The 22,106-nt window shown below is 40.6% G+C and overlaps 1 protein-coding gene across 6 annotated transcripts; it reads right to left on the reverse strand.

Moving 5' to 3' along the window:
• Positions 1–222: 222 nt before the first annotated feature.
• stag2a (STAG2 cohesin complex component a) lies at positions 223–21,361 on the reverse strand. Of its 6 annotated transcripts, none has more exons than XM_033645352.2 (34): positions 21,147–21,361; positions 16,644–16,762; positions 16,460–16,538; positions 15,901–16,059; positions 15,626–15,722; positions 15,448–15,524; positions 15,103–15,307; positions 14,844–14,995; positions 13,165–13,238; positions 12,778–12,901; positions 12,319–12,417; positions 12,009–12,088; positions 11,484–11,591; positions 9,673–9,781; positions 9,407–9,524; positions 8,608–8,711; positions 8,414–8,506; positions 8,231–8,320; positions 7,931–8,134; positions 7,757–7,827; positions 7,479–7,566; positions 6,847–6,927; positions 6,223–6,315; positions 5,939–6,113; positions 5,692–5,831; positions 5,495–5,596; positions 5,084–5,232; positions 4,831–4,959; positions 4,532–4,737; positions 4,127–4,376; positions 3,896–4,006; positions 3,634–3,760; positions 2,768–2,845; positions 223–2,293 (listed from the first exon to the last, which is right to left on the reverse strand). In XM_033645352.2, the coding sequence occupies exons 2-34, from the start codon at positions 16,685–16,687 to the stop codon at positions 2,270–2,272; spliced, it is 3,840 nt and encodes a 1,279-aa protein (XP_033501243.1). In that variant the 5' UTR covers positions 16,688–16,762; positions 21,147–21,361; the 3' UTR covers positions 223–2,269. The 6 variants fall into 6 exon arrangements, with proteins under 6 accessions (XP_033501243.1, XP_033501226.1, XP_033501230.1 ...); XM_033645335.2 differs by having other exon boundaries at positions 4,127–4,391; XM_033645339.2 differs by having other exon boundaries at positions 15,901–16,062.
• Positions 21,362–22,106: the final 745 nt, after the last annotated feature.

A 22,106-nucleotide genomic window follows, 5' to 3' on the forward strand; every position in this document is an offset into this window, starting at 1 on the left:
GTCCGGAACTTTGTGTTCTGTGGGTTGAATTGGTGATCTAGGTGTACATCGAGGCTCAGTTTCGTCCAATTCGTGAAACGTAGGTTAATGTCAACATTTCATTCATATATAAATCTAATTTGGAAACATGGGTTGAAATCTTCACACAGTCGCAGAGAGATTATCGGTTATATCTTCAGACAGACATACGTACACGTATTAAAGGATGCAATGAGACACAGATTGAGTAAAAACACAAATTTAATATACACAAATATTTAAATATGTGTAAACATACAGATGTATGCACGTTTTCAGCAGTTCAATGCAAAACAGAAGAGATTCAAAATGAAAGGATTAATGTAAATTTACAGGCAATATTAAGATGTGTTTTTCTCACCTGCCTTATATGAACAGTCAGTATGTGTATGGTAATGTTCCAGACCATGTGATCTGTTTCTCCAGTTTATAGTGAGAATCTGAGGAAATTAGGGATCTGTTTCTAACTACAATGTGTATACACTATTTTCCATTAAATCTGAATCTGCCAACCAGGCCAACACACAGAGGTAAAGAAATATCGCAACAATCCATTGAAAGACAAACAAAACAAGGTACTGTATGTGTACTTGCAAATTAGTAGGTTAACTTCAAATAGGTACATTCTATTTTCCCTAAAATTTCAAGCAAACAGAAACTGCAAATATAAAATGAGCACCGATTCACAATATATTACACATCTGTAACTGTATAATATACAATTCTGATACTATGATAGTTGACTAAAGAAGTCTAAAACTTTGCAATTTAGAATAATTCTATAACTCTTATACACGCAACAGTGGCTCATCAAATAAATTGGCTTTTTGAAAAGAAAAAAAAAATCCTCTGCACACTTGCAAACAGGAAACAAGAACCCAAAACAAAACAAACAACACACACCTTTCTCACCACTTCTCAAATCCGTTCTTTTAAAGATTGCAACTATGGCATGTCTGTTTTCTTAGATATTATTAGATACTATACAGCGGAGAAAAATAGTCAGGATATAAGAGAGATTACATGTTTAAGGTTGAGTCAAACTTGTATGTATGACACTGTGAATGCTCCCAATGTTAAAAAATTCTTTCAAATGCAGCTGTCAATTTGTCAAATTATTACATTTGAGCAACGCATTACTTTTGCACCCATTCATTATAGAGAGTCGAAAAGAAAATACAAACAGCTGGCCGTATCTATAGTAACATAATCATTTTCATTAAAAAGGATTATTTCAGCATCTATGTGAAATAACATGATTAGAAACCATTAATTTACATTTGATTGTCATTACAAAATATCTATAAATCAAAGTCATCTATAAGGTATAAAAGCAGAACACATACATTTCTAAAAAATACCATCACAAAGAAATCTGAGAATGTCGTATATCATTTCTGGCAAGGCCTTTGAACAGTATGAGACGCCAGTTCACATTATACTTTACTGTGTACATGTTTTGATATATGGCTACATGCCATGCCAAAGTCTACAGTTTAAAAGTACAGCAGGTGAACGCAATATCACTGACACCTTTACAATGTAACGCAGTCCAATCCAACAGCCCTGCAATAAATGCCGTCTTTATGAAGCTCATGATGTTCAATTTCTGTTTAGATTGCGTCAGAGAAGCACTGATTGGAGTCTATGATCATTTCTAAAAATATGGCTGTAAAATGACCATAGACTTGAATTAATACCTCTATGACAAAGTGCAGTGTCACTATAGTGTTCAACAACAACTGAACGCTTCAAGCATCACAAAGGCAGTATCACTCACAGGGTTATTATATGTCTATCAGCTGGTGTTCATGGAATTGTGTTCACCCCTCATGTATATCGGCCACTATGTATTTACATCAGACAATTTTTGTCTACTGAATGAAAAAGATTAAAGGTATATATTATTAATTTGAATTTCAGTCTGTTATTGTCCCCTCACCATGCACCTGCCACATCACTTCTGTACTGCTTCACCTCAGTGAGCTACGCTGACGCCAAGTTGTTTTTGGGGTAACTGAACAAAACAGACATTTCTGCTGCAGTGTGACAAAAGTCCTGTGTGTGAAAATATCAGAATAAAATTCAAATTCAAGCTCTCGCTCTAAGTTTTAACAAAGTGTTAAAGAGGCAAACATTGGTGTCTCACAAACCATTTATAGCAGTCCTTTTCGCTTGTTTCTGATTTTCACAGAGAACAGTCATCCATCTTATCTTCCAAGGATTTTGATAACACATTCTCCTTGATGTTTTAGAACATGGGAACATTGAGAACCTAAGGACATAAAAAGAAGAAAAATCAGAAATCCACAATCTTATAGTAGGAAACACAATGGTTTGCACTTTTTTTAGCCTAGAAAGATTTTTTAAGAGCATATTATTTTTGAGATATTCAAAAATGTAAGTTACTGTCAACTGTGTTGTCCATTTCATGGACATAGGCCAACATATGATTGAGATGCTTTTTTGCTTTTAGGGTTAGCCTTAGAGCTGGCAGCAGCTGTGTAATTGATACAATATTTGATGGAGTTTTGGTGGAGTAATGCTGTAACCTGTAATATCCACCTGGATAGATGACAAGATATGTTCATAATTATCCCTAAACAATGAGTCATGATTATGAGAAAACCGAGAAACCTCAAGCTAACATGCCTGAGAATTATGAACAACCATAACTGTTCAGATTTACACATAAGAATTTAAAAAAGGAGCAAATAAGTAAATTGCATAGTAAGTGGAAAATCCTCACCGAATCATCCATGATGGAAGATGGATCAAAGTAGTCTGGCTTTAGTTCGGTTCTTTCTCTGCGATTCTTTGATGCCGGCTGGAAAAAAAACAGCTCAGTCAGAACAATGCATCACAAAATGTAACTAAACTAAGAAACAAAAAAGCTATTTAGACTTCACGGTCTGAAAAGAACGTGACAATCAAATGCTGATGTGCAAATTCTAATATTTGGCAACACAGGAAAGCACCAACACTTTTTTAATTTGGAGGAAACTTGCTCGGAAAGTTTGCTTCCAGTTAAGCATGACTGAGTCACGCAGACAGTTAAAATAATATTAAGGAGCTTGTGACATTTACTGTAAGTATTTGCCCATGAACCATAATAAGGAACTGTCTGTTCATATTCTTAGTACATAGAATTCATATGAACAGTGGCTATAATAAGTATTTCCAGAATGTCGAACGTATCAATTGCCAATGTGAAAACATCATGATAATGTGAAATGGGCTGCTCGTAGTGACGAACCTACAGATAATTGTCACCTTAATCTGCAGCTCCTCTCTGCTTCATGGAGCTTTAATGTGAGTTTCAGCTCACTGTTTAGCTGTCAGCTCACATCTTTACTGATTTGTTTCACTCTCATGGCTCTGATAAGATCTACAGTCCAAGGAAGCAGCTGTTTTGAGGGAAAAGCTCTAAAACTCCACTGTACACTAGCTGCTCAGCACCAAACAGCACACAGACACAGTTAGGTGGACTGTTGCTCTGTAACTGCTGCGTGTGTCAATAAGAATCTGTTTGCTAACAAGTTTGCCATATCAGCTTGAAATGTGATGTCAGTGCTGTGTTCACAACTTGTCCCCACTGACCCCCATTTGCATTACCAAATCGATGTCCATTGTGTCAAAATCCATGCCCTCATTGATGTCCTCCAAGCGGTCCTCTGATGACATCATCACATCCTCCACTATTGGCTCCTCATCGTCCTCCATGAGTCCTGAGCCTCGACGACTGAGGGGTGCACATAGGTACTTGTTATTAGGGAATAATTTTCACATACTTTATATTGTCTGGATGTGATTTAAAAAACATTTCCTCCTTCATTCAAACCTATTTAAAGTACTCTGAGGACGAGTGCCATCTTACATTGCTTGCTGCATGTGGTTCCTCATCTTGGCATAGTGCATGCTAACCCGCTCTTGCTGCTGACGGGCCTCTGCTTGTTGCCTCTGTGTCAACATCCAAGTTACCTGGGTACTGTGGATACATACTCAGTATTTAACATGTCTTTATAATGGCCATAGTTTAAAACAACACCTGCAACTATTCTTTTAAATATAAGGTAGGTAAGGAGAAGGTTACAGAGAGGTTTCGTACTTGTAGTCAATGGCAGCCTGGTGGTGATGGTGTGGCTGCTGCTGCTGCTGCTGGGGAGGCACAGGCTGATGGGGAAGCTGCTCTGCTGGCATGGTGTATGCGGCTGTGTAGCTGTCCTCTGGCCTCATCTTCTTTGGATCCCTCAGAACAGTAGAGGTGAGGTGGGGCGAATGCATCATCACTGGCGTCTGCACGTTCTGCTCACGGTTCATCCAAACTGCATCACTGCTGCTGCAGCTGTTCTCTTCTGCTGGAGAGAGGGATTCTTCAAAAGACAGAACTCATTGTGTTTACAGAAAAATGTCACATTAGTTTGTAGATTATTGCATGTTGCAGCTCATGAAGTACATAAAATAAATCTTGACAAAGCAAAGTATAATAATGTCATAATATGATAATGCTCACCTTCAGGCAATTTCCTTTTGCTAGCAGCAGCTGGCTTGGGCTTCTTACTCCTGGAGGAGCCTCGACTGCTGATCCCACTGATGACAGACATGGTGTCATCATCCCCGCCAGCCTGCAAGGAGTTCCTGTATGAGATGAGGGGCAGCCAGCAGTCCTCTCGCTGCAGGGCCATCTGAATCGTCATGAATCGCTCCAGGTACATGTGACTGTCGCAGTGTCAGGATACAAATCAGTTAGGACGTTTTCTCCATCTGCTTCATGCTCAACACAAACACCAAAACACTCAAACTCAAACTTACACTGTTCTCTTATCCTGTCGAATCAGTTTGCTGGAGAACTCGCTCAGGATATCCAAAAAGGCTAGATTGAGAGGTGGACTCCCCTGTCCTTGGGGACTAGGTTCCTTAAAAGCAAACTCAATACCATCCCTAAAACACAGGGCGAAATAATGATTTACCTTACTTACTGAGACACAGATGTCACTCTAAGAAATGAGTTGCAGGCATGTTTGTAAAGTAAACCATTACGTCTTGGCTCAGGACTGTTACTTACTTATGTAACATGGCAATGGCCTCCCTGGTCTTCATCTGATCCAAGCCAAATGTCAGTGAGAAGCGTCGGGCGAGCTCTTTTATGCCACAGAAGGCTGATGTTGAGCGGTCGACGTTACAGCCAAGTTCAGACAACATCTCATTGAATAACTACAGAAGAAAACAGAAATACATTTTTTTACGGTTCCACAGACTGAGAAGTCTAATTCTAGACTAAATGCATTTGTGACCTTAGTTTTTTTTTTTTTTTAATTGGGTCTAAAGACAGTAAATGTTTCAGATTTTGTTTTAGATAATCTGGAAGATTTGCTGGATTCTGTTAATACTGGAAATTTAAAACTGAAACAAGGCAACAATAAATATGTTGTCTTTTCACAAATTACAGAGTCTCCACCTGGGCAAACAATCTTACCATTTGCAGGCTCAGCACGAGTGTCTTTGCACATTGGATTTTGTCGATCTGTCTTGTTTTGCTCATCGTTTCCTTGATGATATCTCCATAGTCATTGTAATACTAGACAGAAAGAGAAGGAATACTGTTAACAAGAAGAGCAGGGCAGAAGGAATTCCTTACAAGTTTTTAATGTTTCAAAAGAGGGTTAAACCTACCCTCATGTACTGTTTAAATATATCTGCCCCGGTGTTCATTTCCACAACATTGTAAACGATTAATTTACAATAGGCAGCTAGAAGGTTTCTCCGCTTGTGCAGAGCCTCAATTTTACTGGCTTCCTCATCTTGCTGTCCGTCTGGAAAACACAAAATAATATATAGAAATACCGTAATATATTTACTTAAAAAATATGATTAGCAATTTCAAATTTTAGGGTTTTACAGAATGGTGACTGAACCTGACCTGTGCTGTTGTTGTCATCATCCTGATCAATGAACACTTGATCCAGAATGAAGTTGAGCAGATCTGCCTGCAAAGAAGAGTCTGGCATATAGACCAGAGGCTCCAGTTGTTCCCGGCCTGAAGACATAATTTGGTGACTGAAGATCAGTAGCAGATCACATAGTATGGTGAAGGCCTGGAATGAACACAACGCTTCAGCATTCATGAACATTTTCAGTGGCATTGAAGACTGGCAATGCAGAACAGTCCGGAATAAAACAGCAGTCCTGAAAGCATCATCCCACCTGTTCTTTAACTGCGTTGTTGATGCTGTTTAGGTAACGCTGACACATGAGGCAGAAAGCTCTCATCTGCTTTCTCAAGGTCATCATGTCACCCTAAAAAGAGCAAATGTTCAGTTAGACAGAGCACAGGCCTTTTCAATTACATAGTGAACAGGATTGTCCGAGTACTGACAGATCTATGTGTTTAAAAAAAGTAATAGTTAAGCCGTGCAAGAAATAGGATAAAACAAAGCAAGTCAGCATCATAGTTTAAACCAGTTACACTTCATGGAGGCAAGCTTTCAGCAGGGGGTTTACCACATATTGAAACCTGTAGCTGTCAGTCAGTAAAAAAATGATGTTTAAAAAATACTTCACAACTCTGTATACCGTGTGTCAGCTATGTAGGGAATCCCTCTCAGAATACAGAATCAAAAACCCTGATCTTTTTAAGGAACTCAGTCGTGATGTTCTTCCAAAAATGTAGAAAAATGGTTGTTAGCCATCTTGCCCATTAGGAGGTCACTACTACTTTTAAACTTTAAAATGTATGCATATAAGTGTTTTGATTCTTTAACTGCTTTCTCTTTTACACCTTTACTTATGCACTTATTTTGCCAAGTATCCCCAAAATGACCAAAATACCTTTAATGAACTGCCGTCTGAAACCTTCGCTAGATGCCACAGGATGATGTAATGTGTGCACTGCATTGCGTGAATCACAATCTAGAGGAAAGGGGGCAAACAGATCAGATGAGCCACAACTTTCCAGGCAGTCTGTAAAACTACACATTTTACTTAATTAACCAGGTTACACAGGTAATCAGAGAACACATTTACACACACTGCAGTAACCAAAGTCACGCAAGTCCACCTTATTCACAACGATTGTGACTTATTCAAACATGGAGAGGTGACGCAGTGCTAGTCTCAGTCTCAGCTGGACATATGAAGGACTGATTTTAAAAACAAGAATGCATTGCTCCATGTCATTATCTCTCCTTTCTGCGCTGTTATTTTAACTGTCTGCACTTTTTCTCATATAAAAAGTTCATTAGAAATCTGGTGACCTGTATACCAAGATTTCTGGAATCCCCATCCCTGATTATGGAAGCCAAGTTCCTTGTTTACATGAGAAAGAGAAAGATATTAGCTTACTACTTAAGAGAAAGCCAACTGTAACCTGGATACTTAAGTGCACGTAAACCCACTGGTTGACTATTGTTAGTTTAGCATTTGGAGAAATTACTGATGGTCATAGGAGACTTTGCTGTTACCTGTTCAGGCATATCCCCGTTCTGCAGACCTGTGTTGAGTAGCCTGTAGTTGCTGGTGAAGAGATCCCACTTAGAGAGGTCATGTGCACTGGAAGCAAAAAAGAAAACACAAATGATGAATAATACAAAATAACATAATTCATGCCAATGTCTTTATGCACATCTTACCTCATAAAAGAAAACCAAAACTCAAATATGTATAACAGGAGATGCTAATGCTCTCTCTTCAACAAGTGACAACACATTGAAATCAAAAGCAAACAGGTTAACCGCTTTACTTGTGGAAAGCGCTGATCCTCTTTAGTGTAGATAGAACCTGGTAGGCATCATCCTCATCTGGTTCTTCACCCTGACAAACAAGAGATCAAACCGGTGAAACATTCACCCTTGCCTCAGCACCCATGAGCATGCTTTCAAACAATTCACACAAAGAAAAATCTTACAGCACTCACCTCTTGCAGGAAGTCCTCCAGGAGTCTGTTGAACTTGTCTACCAGCTCATCGAGAAGCTGGGAGCGGGCGATGTCCACGCGGTTGTAGATGGTGAACTCTTCGTTGCAGAGAAAGTGGTAGGTGGTGGAGCAGGCCTCCAGGACCTCTGTGTCTGTGTGCTTATCCTGGACCTCCCAGATTTGCCGCAACAAGGCGTCCAAATGCTAAACGAGAACATGAAAACAAGAAACATTGTTTCACTGACACTGCATGTAATCTACAAACTGCATAATCTAGAATAAATGTAAAATACAACAAACCTTTTCTAACCGGCCAGTTGTGTAGATGTCAAGATCAAAGTACTTTGGTATTTGTAGCAAATTGGTCACCTTATCAATATCAACACAGTACTGTGACAAGAAAGGAAAAGCAGTTGGGTTGAATACAAAATACAAGTCATCTCTTGATAACTTTTAGCTGCAGAGCAGAAAACAAATAATCACCTTTGCCAATAACAGAGGCAATGCAACTGCAAACATCTCTGTGACCCTCGTCCGATCGTCCAGCTGTGTTTTCTTCTCCTTTGCAGTCAGGACCTTTTCCAAGCACAAAAACTCAACCGTGTAAATAACATGAAATCATTTAAGAAACAAAGATAATCCTCTCTATGTCGCATGCATGACAACCAGAGACTCACCCTCTTCCCTGTGCCTCTGCCTACTGGAGGGTGGCATTCACAAGCCTGCCGAATGGCACAGAGCATGATCTCAACCAGAGCCGTCTCCTGGCGATCAGTCAGGGCTAAAGATTGCACACGCAGACAGTTACTGACAATGTAATAAAAAGACTTGCCCAGCTACCTGAGTGTCAATCAAAGACAAAACGATTAGTAATAAGTAAAATGATTTTCATAATGGATCCTTTTCTTCATACTAGTGTTGCACAGTGTACCGGGACTAAAATAGTACCGCAGTACTAGAGTATTCCAAACGGTACTATACTGCATTTGGAAAATACCGGTACTTTGAAACTGATTCAATTCATTAATTTAGTTAATTTATTTTACTCATTTATGCACACAAACGCCTTTCTTGTTCCTATTGGAGCACAGATTGCGCAAGTGGTGTGTATGACAACACCTGTATCAACATTCGCAGCTGGCGCACGTGAAAAAAGACAAGAGAAAGTCTGCCTCGCAAAGGGAGATAACACGAGACAACACAAACTTGGTGGAACATTTGAGTTACCAAACCGTGACGTCCGTACCGAGGTACTTACAGAACCATGATTTTTTTGGTACCGTTACACCCCTACTATTTATTGTTCTGAGGGTTTGTAGCCAAAAGGACTTTTCCTTAGGAAAAGTACAGAAGAGTATCGAAAAGTATCGAAATTCATATTGGTACCGAAACGAAGATTTTGGTATTGTGACAACACTACTTCATACTGGAGCTGAAAACCTGAGCCAGTAATTGTTGGACAGGGTGGACCCTTACCCTCCTCTCCGGGCATGGGCTCATCCAGCAGCAGGCTGATCATGGTCTCCCAGTCCTTCAGCAGCTCTGACCCGCACTCCCACAAGCTATCCACCAAGTAGGCCCCATGTTCATGCAGCTGTCAATCATCAAACGGTTAAATGTCATTGAATCAAATTTGATCTAATCTCATCCAAAACTAAAATAAGATCTTAACACTCAAAACTAGTTTAACAGATTTCCTATGATGGACAACATCCAGAAGTGACACACAAAGGCCTGGTTACCTCGCTCTCCAAGAAGAAGAAGACAGTAGTCTTGATAAGGCTGCCATTGATGCTCTGCCTGCCCCTCCGGGGTAGTCCCTCCTCCTCAGGACCTCGATGGCTAAAGAGCCTTTAATCAACACAGTGCAGAAGGCTGTTAAAAATGTCTGGTGGGGCAGGTGGAATAAACAGCTGCTCTGCCTGCAGTCCCTGTGGCAAAGCTATGAGGTGGGACCACTGACTGTATATTGATGGACGACATTACAGCTCCCCAAAAGTGAAGCCAAAACACCTTCACTGCCCCCTGGTGGTTGGCTGCACTGTAAGGCATAAATTAGAGCTCTGATTCTCTGCCCAAGTCCGACTAGGCCTGACCCGACCCGCCAGGTTCAGGCTGGGCCGGGCTGTAATTTTCCAATATTCCCTCGGGCTTGAATAGGTCGGGTTCTTGTCGGTTTACCAGTGTTTTAATGGACTTTTAACGGAATCAATGGGGGAAAAGAGAGACGGACAATGGGGGCGGGGGTTGCATCTGCAGTGGGAGAGATGTGCATAACATGTAACATGCAGTGAAGAGTGGTGATCATTATCAGTATGCCGCAACACTGCACTGCACCCACAGACGGGCGCAGACATAAGGAAGAGAAGAGGGAGAAAATAGTGCGAGGAAGCACGTCAGCCCTTAGCTTGTGATAAATGTTTTATCATAAAAGATAATACAAAATATAAAATCTACATTTTTTCTTACAGTAGAAATTCAGGTTTTTAATGAGGCTCTGTTGCTGCTGTGGTTCCAGCTCAGGTTTGTACATATTAAATACATGTTTCCTAAAGATTTTGTCACTTAAAGTACTTCTTATCATGCTTCTGTCTGTTCAAGTATTTGTTTATCTTGATAACATTGGTATTAATTAGTTATCTGATGGTATAAAAAGGGGGTGTGACATCACGATTGCCAGCTTTGTGCGTCAATCAGTGTGCTCGCAATCAATGGCGCTGCTCGCGGCTGGGTCGGACAGGTGTATGGGTGGGAAGCACAAGATGGCAGCGCGCCTGGCCAGGATATTTTGACTTCATTTTTGTACAACAAAGGAAGCGGTGTCCATCTTTACATACAGTCTATGGATGAGAAAAGGCATCAAACACATAAAGATCACAAAGTTACGCATTACCAGAGTTTGTAATTTCACAGGATTTTCCCCTTTTCATATTAATAAAAAAACAAAGTGTTTTTTTTTTACTGTTTGCATGCTTCTTGATAGCAAAGCTGCAGGCTATATGTATGTTCCACCTGTATTATGCTATTTCTATGAGAATACATTGTTAAAATCCTCTGTTGAGGGGCAACAGTTGCCTCCGCCATGGAGGTGATGTTTCGCCGGCGTTGGTCTGTTTGTCTGCAAAATAACTTGAAAAGTTCTGAACGGATTTTGATGAAATTTTCTGGAAAGGTTGATAATGGGACAAGGAACTGATGATAAAATTTTGATGGTGATCAGTTGAAGCGAAGTGGACAAAATAATAAAATGGCGGGAAATCCGAGCTGCTTGGTGGACGTCTGCGCTCTCCGAGTGCTCTAGTTGTTTAATGGATTTAACATAACTCCTAATGCATATATTATTGTTTCTACTTGATAACTGTGAGCTCACACAGTTAACTTGGCAGGCACACCAATTCTTTGCACTTCTGTTTTTTTGCTGTGAAACAAGATGAATTTTGGAATCCACTACAAACTAATACAAACCCAGGCTGTAATGTGACCCACCATAAATGTGCTGGAGATATAATAGCCATTAACAGTTCAATTGTTTCAAAAGACACAAAACACTTACTTCTTGAACAGGAATTCTCCTGCTGAGACAGCGATGGGTCGATGTGCTGAGTAAACCAGATGATACACACTCTCACAGTCCTCTGCTGTCAGAACCTCGTCACTACTCCTGTTAGACGAAATGCACGCAGTTTAATCAATTTGGGACTGACAAAAGATGAGCGTTTAGCATTGGACTTAGAGATCAATGTGTAAAATGGTCTGTTTAAAATGTTCTCACAGAAGCTTTAGGATTGGGGAGAAAATATGAATATCAAATTTTACAAAAAAATTGACTGATTCTCCTTATTTCATACTGAGTAACAGTCGCCTCGGCTATAAACATGATGCCATCTGTGAGCACTTACAGTCAAGGTTAATGTCTCTGATTTGAGCCACGTTGTATTAAATCCCAATCTGCAGTGAGACTTTGTGTTTATCACGTTGACTTTAATGTGTATTACGTCTTTAGAGTCACATTAAATGTCTTCATAAAACAAGATCAAATGCTGAATGGTGCCTTTCAAGAGGAGGGGAGGTTACTCACTGCAAGACAAGTGTCAGAAGTTTAATGGCTTGTACTGCAACATCATACTCCTTGTCCAGAGTCATAGACACAATGCGGTCCTGTCAATGAGAGTAGGTTTATATTTCAGATACAGTATCTTAGCTAGACAATCTCCATAACATTAGCTGTGAAATCATGTGCGGGAATACTGCAGTCAAAGTGATGTTATAACTCTTAAGTTAATGGCATATAAAGACCCAAAACCTGAAGAGTGTGTACATTTTCAAAACATTTCAATGATGCACAAGAACCTGTAACGACCAGTGAAGCGATGCAGCTGCTGGCTTACCTTGAAGCGACTTGTGAAGAGCTCTAGTCGGGCGCCAAGCTCTCTGCTGTAGAACAAGCCTTGTAGGGCAGTCAGGCACTTCAGTCGCACCTCACCTTGCTGGAGTCACGGTAGAAATATATATTTACCATATTTGAACGCCAAGACTCAGGTGTTACTTTGTCATTTCCCCAGTTAAACCTGTTTATTATTGTGTACCATTATAGACTAAATATGTATCAGTAAGATTTCTTTTGTTTCGTCAGATTTTGATGCAAAGATGATAAAGATATACAGACAGAAAAGAGAGCTATGTGTGACTCGTGTTCTAAAGTGACCGAAAGAAGTCTTGACTGATAGCACTGGTTGGTGTTATTTTTAACTGAGGTTAAAAGCATGTCTAATTTGCCACTTCATCAGTTTTTCTTAAGCTAAGGTTCATTTGTTAATCTGTAAAGCAGCGACAGTCTTTTAGCTCACCTTGTCATGCATTGTCCAGCCAACATACTTCAGGTAACTGTCATTGAGGAAGGCGTCACTGTACAGCTTCATCCACACTCCAATCTCCTCGATACAAATAGCTCGAATTTCTGCAATGGAATCACTGGCAAACACGAGAGAACTGATTAAATGTAGTCACTCATATGACATGCCCTTGTGTAAACACAGTTGTTCAGAGCATTAAGGTTTAAATCATGTGGCTCATGTTGGTGTTGACATTAGTTTAACACTAGAGGGCGCCAAAATCCAACAATGAACGCTGTAAGGTCCCTGCTTGTTGTCATAAGACTCAAGTGCGATTAGAGGCTCCTCAGTGAAATCTCACAGTCAACATACAGTATGTAAGTCAGTCAAGGATTCACATACCGATATCTGTGAACAAACACTCCTTTGAAAATCGCATTCATCATGTTCTCAATTTCATCTTGATTCTCTTGAAGCTGAAAGATAAACACAAAGTGATACTTTTTAAATAAGCTGCAAACAAAACAACCTTGTTCAACCTTCAACACAGAAACTACAATGAATGACTTTCAAGAGGTTTTGCAAGGCGGCCTCTATTAAAGTCATTTGAGCTATGTCAAAGAGGCCAGGCTGACATTATTCTATATTTAACAAATTTGTTCTGCTGCCAGAAATCAGCAGGCAAATTAAACACAATTAGAAAATATTATTAGCACAGCTGCCAATGACGTCATCAGAGCAGCACTGTACTGTGTCAGAAATAAAAAGGGAATGAGTTACTATGAAGCTATGTGCCGACAATTAGAGATACTTAGACGAGATGATATCGTAGGCGACCGAAGGTGATTTTACACTGTTGGTACAACAGAGGATAATACTGGACAGTGACCTGCGGTGACACAATTTTCCAAACTACTAACTGCTGAAAGGTACAAGTTACTGAGTGGAAATAAAGCAATAAACTCTAAAAAAAAGTTTTCAGTAAATCTAAAGGTTTATCTTAGTTGTACATTTTACTGTAGTTCATTAACCAATTTAAATGCCAAAGTAATTCAGAGTAAATACAATTTCAGGTCAAATGTTTTGGCCCTGAGAAGAAAAGGCAGACTATCTGTTCTTGAATCTATTCAGGTCTTGTGTGACAGGTCTGGACAACTTGTAAAATGCGTTTGCACCTGAAGCCTCGTTCACACGTACACGGGTACATTTTTAAGCTTTTTCTGTGTTTTGACCTTTTCTCCAAGAGCAAACTATGTCTTAGGTCACTGAAAACTCATCTTTTGTAAAGCTACGAAAACTTTGGTTTCAGTGTTGACATGCAGACAGGGAAACCGGAGTTTTCGACCAATGTCACAGTGCATGACGTTATCTCCTTTCTGAGGCATCACAAATGAGGCGACACTTCGTGCAATGTTGGGTGTGGCCAAAACAGTGCGAGCTCTAACCTTGCTAACAGGATTTTTTACGTATCTACAAATAAATGTACCATTACTCTTCCACTATTTTAGGAACGGAGGTGTCAGAATGCGCGACAGAAGTCACTGCACCAGATAGCCTTTCAGTTATAGCTTTACAGGCTTCTGATTGGCCACCATCTGGTTCGCCTTTGTTTCAAGGTTATCATTACCTCCTGGTGGTTTGGCGTGCACTTGACAGCGTTTAGCTGTGTTTTTGCGTTGTTGTACAGAGATTTTTTTTATAACAGTGCTTGTGCAGACGGGATAATGATGGAGGGAAAAACCCCATTTTCAAAAATACCCATGTTCATGTGGACTAGGCCTATGAGAAATTTCTTAATGCCACAAAACTGGAAATAGCCAAATATTCTGCTTGTTCGAGAGCTTCTTGCCTGAGGCCCACTATATATTTAGATTAGACTAGACTCTTAAATGTTATTGTCAATGCATACAGTAAGAACAGTAAGAGCAGTTAAGCATTGAACCAGAGAGTGCATATAAATACATGTAAAGATAAATTCATTTACAGATGAATGCAAAATGAATGCAGCTATTACATGTCATTAATAAAACTTTGATATGCACAGTGCAGAAAGACACAATATTTGAGAGCAATACAGATACCTCTTTACGCTTCTGTAACAGGAGCTCAAGCCTATCATTGGCCCGTTTTGCAACGACCTTGTTCCTCTCCGCCTCGTACTGTCTCTGCGTGTTGTCCATATTGATGCTCAGGTTGAGAGCAACGTTCACCAAGGCTGTCATCAACTTCATGGCTGCAGAAAACAACAAAGCTCAGGTACACAGTAGTGGCAGGAGCATGCAGGTAGGCATGGGGCAGAAATGCAGAAAACCAAAGTGAAACGCACACATTCAAACTTACCTGCTAGTGTGCTTGTATGTCTAAATGCCCTGACCTGTGAGTCGGACAGGCCGGTGAGCAGTGAGATTATTGTGTCCATCATATACTCGTCGTAGATGATGCTGTACTGACACTGACGCACAAGAACCGCAATGAAGTCACAGAAGCTTATCCTGAACTTCTTCCACTGTGGTCCTGACAGGGTTAATGGATAGTCACCGCTGTCCTGTTTGATGATGGAGAGAGATGATCAGATATGTCTGCCACATTACAAATATCTCCAATGGTAGTATCTGATAGCTGCACACAGTTTATGGTTGTTCTAGTAAGCACTGTAAATTGATATAAAAACACAGCCAGCATCACCTCATCAAACTCCTCTGTCATTTTCCGGATGATTTCGGAGTTCTGCATGTGTCTGAACATCTCTCCACTCACAGCACCTGTGAGAGGAACCAAACAATGGCAGCAAAGTTAAGCACATTCATTTGCTTTCAGCCACCCGACCTGCTGCACATTTAGACGCATCATTTCAGATACTTACCTCTGCAGCCAGAGCACTGAATGAAGAAGTTGATTAGGTCCAAGAGCGCCGTGTCCCTGTCATGTTTGTATGCCTCGATCCAGTCATCAACAACAGACTAGAAAATAAAACATGACTGTGACAAATACAACTTAAAAAACATCTCAAAATATGTTTTGGATGGTGATGTTGCTCCAATACAATTTAATGCAACAAAGCAACAAAACAATGTGACGAAGATGAGAAGATACTTTGACACGAGACATAATCGCTCAACCACACTAGTGTTTACCCACCTGTGTGGCACTCTTGCCCATTTTAACCACCTCAAACAGGGTCATATTCTCCATCCCGTTCTCCTGATGGTGGCCATTCACCCTGCCAACACTGGGGGCCCTTCCTGCTCCCCCACCTTTGGCCTTGTCTCCAAGCGCCTTCTTCCCTTTCTTGGCAGCCTGCTGGGGAGAAAGATGTTAAATGGAAGATGAAAGTGTGTAATTGTGTTATCATATCTCTGAGCACAGTGCATGTGCATTGCAATGTGCGTGCAGACCGAGCAGCTTATCAAGTTACTGTGAATTAAAAAGCTGTCACACTGTGGGACTAAATCACATTACAGACATCTGATGCAGTGATGCGGCATTAACTTATTTTCTCTTCGAACACAGCTGCTGCATAACATCACACTGTTTCTACTCTGTGTTAGTCCTGTGATGTACTGGGAACCAGTCCAGGGTGTTTTATTGCCTTCCACCCAATGCATGATGGGATTGGCTCAAGCCTCACTGTTACTGTAATTACACATGGATGATACGGAAAAAGAAGAAATGATTATCAAAGGTTTGGAAAACATACCATGCCCTTTCCTGTCTTTGCATTTTTGCCATCGGGATCCTCAAGGTCAGTATCTGAAGACAACTGAGATTCTGCCTCTCTGTGTACAACAGATAGAGTCATTACAACCACAAAACAGATTTAAAAACAAAACATTCAAAGACATGTTCAGTTTGAGAAAACACTTCTGTGACGCTGTGCTTACTGAGGAAATTGAAACTCTGTGTGCAAATCCTGCGCTGCTATCATTTCTTCAACATTTTCTGGATCTGCTGAAGTGGGTGCTTCTACTGCTCTGGACCCCACGCGAGAAGGTATCTGCACCTGGAAAATGAGACAAATGAGAAGAGTCCGTTGATGAATGACAACACCAACGCTGACCACAGTAACACACAAACACATCACAGTGCACAACCCCATTTCATACTCAAGACCAAGGACAAAGAGAGTGTGTTTGTTTCTATTGGCGGGAAGAGCACATCAGGCCCTGAGATGCACCGGTCAGGCAATGCACCATTTAAACACCTCAGTGACATGGCAGCAGCAGTCGAGCTAATCAGGAAAAAATGCCTGCGGAAGTTTCCCCAGTTTCAGTAGGCACTAGACTGTGACTGTGACTTTTAACTCATAAACTCACCTCTTTTTATTCTTCTAGCTTGGCTACATGTAAACCTTAAAAAGGACCCTGTTAACCACTGGTTTTCAGTGTTTCTCACCAAGAAGCATGTTTATCCTCAAGGCCAGCCACAATGGGTGTATTTCTTAGCTTACAAAACATCTACAAAGCCTAGGGCTGGGCGGTATGGCCTAAAATCAATATCACGGTATTATTTTGGGGGGATGCGGTGACGGTATGATATCGCGGTATCGTCTTATCTCTTTTTTTTTTTACACCTTAAATAAAACAATTTAAAAAGCCATACAAGTCTAGGATGGAAACTATTTATCGTCAGGAGTAAAACGGTTGCTAATCCATCTATTAATGTGTATTAAACGTTATATAGTATGTATAAGCGTTAGAGGAAAGAGGGAGGGCCGGCGGCTCCCGGGCCCCCTTCTCCTGCGGGCCTGGGTTTGGTGCAGTCAGCCAGGCCACCTCCATCACGTAGCGAGGGAGGTGCGTGAGGCAGGTAGGCAGGCAGGCCATCGGGCCCCGTTCTGCCGCCGGAGTACTGCGGTATGAAGTTAACCACAAAAGCAGTACCGCGGCTCATGTTTACTGTGGTAGGTTACCGTCACCGCGAATACCGCCCAGCCCTAACAAAGCCTGAAAAGACACAGGTGTAAATAACACAAGCAGGAATTCGTAATACCTGTGACCTCTGCGCCAAATTTCAGTCTCCTAGGGCAAAAACTAGAGATGTACCCATACCACTTTTTACTTCCCGATACCGATTCCGATCCCTGAACCTTAGGTATCTGCCGATACCGAGTACCGATCCGATACCAGCGCGTAAAATAAAAATGGATGGGATATGAACTGTTGTATGTCTCAACTCCTAAAACTCTGTGTAAAATATTAAGAAATAAATACATAATAGTAGAATCAATGCCATAAAACTTTTAAAATTATTATTAAAAATAATAGTTTCGTTTGCCTGTAGTGTGCGTATGCGTAATGACATGAGGCATTAAGTGGTATCGGATTGGTCATAGGCTGTACTCGCTGATAACGATACCGTATTTTAGGCAGTATCGGAGGCATTTCCGATACTGGTATCGGTACAACTCTAGCAAAAACTGTGGCTGCCAAATGGTGGGGAAATTTTTATGAACCGAATAATCAACCAACAAACAGAGCAAGATATACAGCTGCTGGTCACAGCTAAAAATGAATAACAGCTGAATTCCGCTTAGCTGCTTCAGTTTCAAGGTCCTGGTATTGTGCATGTTGGCTCATTGTCGCAGTGTCATGGCTTACTGGGACACTTGAATAGATAAAAGCTGTCATTAGGGTTTCCAGTAACACCTGAGCTGTTCCTATTATGTCAAAGTGCCATGGTGTCTCTGTTAAGGACAACTGGCCAAGCAACAGATGTCTGGAAACGTCATCCTGGTGTCCAAGAAACACGTTTTCAATATTTTCTGACATCTGTAAACAAAACAATAAACTGACTAATCTCAACCGATTAAATGAAGAAGAAACACTTTAATGCAGCCCTGCTTTATTCACACATCTTGTTCAGAGCTCTCCTCAACAACCAAGCTTTTGTTGAAGACTTAATGGGGATGCTTTCCCGTCATAGCACTGAGTCACTTCCACTCTCTGTTCTACAATTTTACACACTGAGAACTCCACCCTGCTTTTATCTCTAACTATGCGGATAATTTGGAGCTTGAAAGCCAGTCATTTATGTATAAACTGCACAGATGGAAATGCAGATAACATTTTTTAGCACTATTTCTGTCCTCTGGATCACAAACTTCTAGTTTTCTACGGTGTATTACTGCCTAGTGCTGAATAAATGTAATCAATTTGTTGATGAACATTATGATGGTTGATGCCACCTTTGCCTGCTGAATAGCAGTTTGTCGTTTATTGAATAAAAATACCAAGTACGTGCTGGGTGACACATCATTTACCTGATGATTTCATGTATTTTCTGCATGTTGTAAATTGTATGCACATTAGTTTCATATCATCGTTGATTAAACAGTCTGGCTTTAATGATGGCTGCCTTAATAAGAAACTGGACGATATCATTTTGGACTCTGTTAACAAATTATGGGACTCCCTCTAACTGGTCAAGTCCAACACTAAGAGGACTAAAATGAAGTTCAATCACCAGGTTTGGTATAATGGTACAAAGTGGAGGTGGGGGAAATAATCGATACAGCATAGTATTACCATATTTTGCGTGACAATATTGTATCGCTAAATGGACGCCGAGTATCAATTTGCAAAGTAACAATTGCTTTATCAGTTCTCTAAATACATTTTTGCTGTAATAAAAATAATTGAAGCGAGATAAACAGATCGAAAGCTTTCTCGTATTAGATAAAACAGATGTTTTAGTTAAAGGTAATAAACTGAAACTGCAAAATGTTTAAAATCTCAATAATGTTGACTCGTGACTTAATTGTTCTAATAGCTTATCATGGGGCCGCTGGTGATTCCCAAAGGAGGGAACTGACAGAAATAACAAGTACAGATTGTGTACAGAGGCATAGCAAATTATTTCATGACTGTGGGAATATTTGCAGCTAGGCAAATAGCAAAATCATGCCTTTCTGCTGCAGTCACAGGTGTGTTTCTTATCCCTACTGTTGCACCTGTAGTGACCTCTTGATCCAAACCTGAACACACATTCTACAGAGCAATACAGTAGGTGGTTTTCTAAAGTCAAAATTGGCTATTTACCATTTGCCAGGTGGTTATCTGACAGAACAGCAGGACACCTGTGCTGAAGAACCAACACTGAATCCACAACTGAGCTGAGAGACACAAATGAGCTAATGACAGCATGCAAAAAGCTGCAGCCATGGTGAATAATTTTGTGGGCCACACCACACCGCACTGACAGCTATGTGTTTGTGGGCTTCCAAACAACCAGGAGCCCATGAATGCAGGAGGCTGGAAAACATCTTTTCATTTGGGTTAACAGATTGTGTTGACTGGATTTCTCTCTTTGGTTCAGGAGACACCCAGCTCCTCCAGAAGTGCCTGTAGGAAGGTGTGGGGAGATCTAGCCCGTCTCATGACACATGACGTTACTTTTGCAGGTTTATTAGTTTGTAAATTAAACAAATGAACCTGATATAATTAGTATTTTCTGCAGGATTATATCATTCATCTGAACACACAGTGTAAAGCCTGCTGATGCACACCGGTGCTTCACATTTCAGTGCCTTAACATGATCACAGATATTGTCAGAGAAGAGGAATATGTGGGGGCGTGTTGACACAACACCAGCACACTGTAACTGCAGCTGGCTGTCCCAAAACGCAATGTAAACATGACATGGTTGTCATTGTTCTGTACAGACAAACAGTCGGACTCCAAGACCCAAACATGACGTAGCATAACGTTACTGGATATGTGTGCGTCAATATATCGCTCGTTACTTTCATGGAGAAGTAATGTAATATAAGCATTCACGCCAGGTCGTTGTGATAGTGAACTCTCATTTTGCTTCGGTTATAAAGCAAGTAGATCCCAAAATGATTCTGACACGCGCAGTTGTAAAACTTTACTTCCGAACTACAAACGCAACTACAGATGTTTCCGAAGCTGGTGATTCCTATCCACTCTCATCTCCTCCTGACGTGCCGTCTGTGCTACGACGGCCAAGCAGCTCTGTAGCTAATGCGAGCTAGCCTGACTCAAATGTGATGTTAACAGATACATTATCTAGTTAGCTGCCTTTAGACACTCTAACTGACCACTTTAACCGTAACGACAAACTAGCTTTGGGATTAGGATTTACTTTAGGATGCTAACAGTCACATTTACAGAATTAGATTAGCTGCTATCTTGCCTAGCATTGCCGTTAGCTGTAACGTTAGCTAGCTATCGGGACCACCAGCTGAAATGTTACCTCGCCATTACACATCACGTTATTTTTATTTAATGTGATAAAGTCATATGTCAATGTCTCCTGTTAGCGCGGATGTCAGGCGCCTGGTCAGCTAGCCAGTGTAGCAGCATCAATGACAAACTCCCTGGATGTTAGGGTTAGCTATCCGCCATTTTACGTTACAACTTACCTCGTTTTAAATCAAACACGGATTGAAACCAAATAATCCAAACGTTGCGGACTTTACAGAGAGGATGTTTTCGTTAATTTCCTGCACAAACTGTCATTCTCCAAAACTCAAAAATAATAGTTTTATTTGCTAGCTCACGTAAAGAAGCTCCTTGGTGGCTAACATAGCAAGGCTCAGTTTGTGTTTTCGTTGTTATGCATGTAGCACACACACCACCTGTCGGTCGCTCCGGGAACTGCTGGTTAGAGGGACTCATCGTGTCTGTGCCGTGTGGTCACAGCTTGGCAAGTTTGAGTCAGTGTGTTGTAGAAATATCCAAAGGTACAGTTAGCTTAATTAAAAGAAAGGTATGGATTAGATGGGGACATGTAACTTAAAGAGAAGAGACCACTTTGGGAGAAGGTGTGGGCTCTTTTTAATATCAATAATATCCTCCTGTGTGCTGCTCACCTGCTAAACTGGCTGGTAGTGTGTTTTTTACTTGATAGATTGATTACATAAAAACAGCTAAACACAGTCTATAATCCATGTAATTATTACTACTGTAAATCCACATTCATTTCCAAAATATTAGGAACACCTTCCTGTCATTATAAGGTCTTTAACCATGAGCTGTTTGACAGGAGGATTAATGTTCTCGCACATTTCCACATCATCACCAGAGGTGGGTAGTAACTAGTTACATTTACTCAGTTACATTTACTTGAGTAACTTTTTGGATAAATTGTACTTTTCAGAGTAGTTTTAATGCAAAATACTTTTTACTTTTACTTGAGTTATATTGTTTTAAAGCAACAATACTCTTACTTGAGTGCAATATTTGGCTACTCTACCCACCTCTGAGTACATCATCAGAATCAGAATCAGAATCAGAAATACTTTATTGATCCCCGAGGGGAAATTATTTATGTTACAGGTGCTCCTTGCAAGAGAGGAAAGATACGTGAAAATATAAGAAAT

This window comes from Epinephelus lanceolatus, chromosome 11 (assembly GCF_041903045.1).
Source record: "Epinephelus lanceolatus isolate andai-2023 chromosome 11, ASM4190304v1, whole genome shotgun sequence".
NCBI lineage: Eukaryota > Metazoa > Chordata > Actinopteri > Perciformes > Serranidae > Epinephelus > Epinephelus lanceolatus.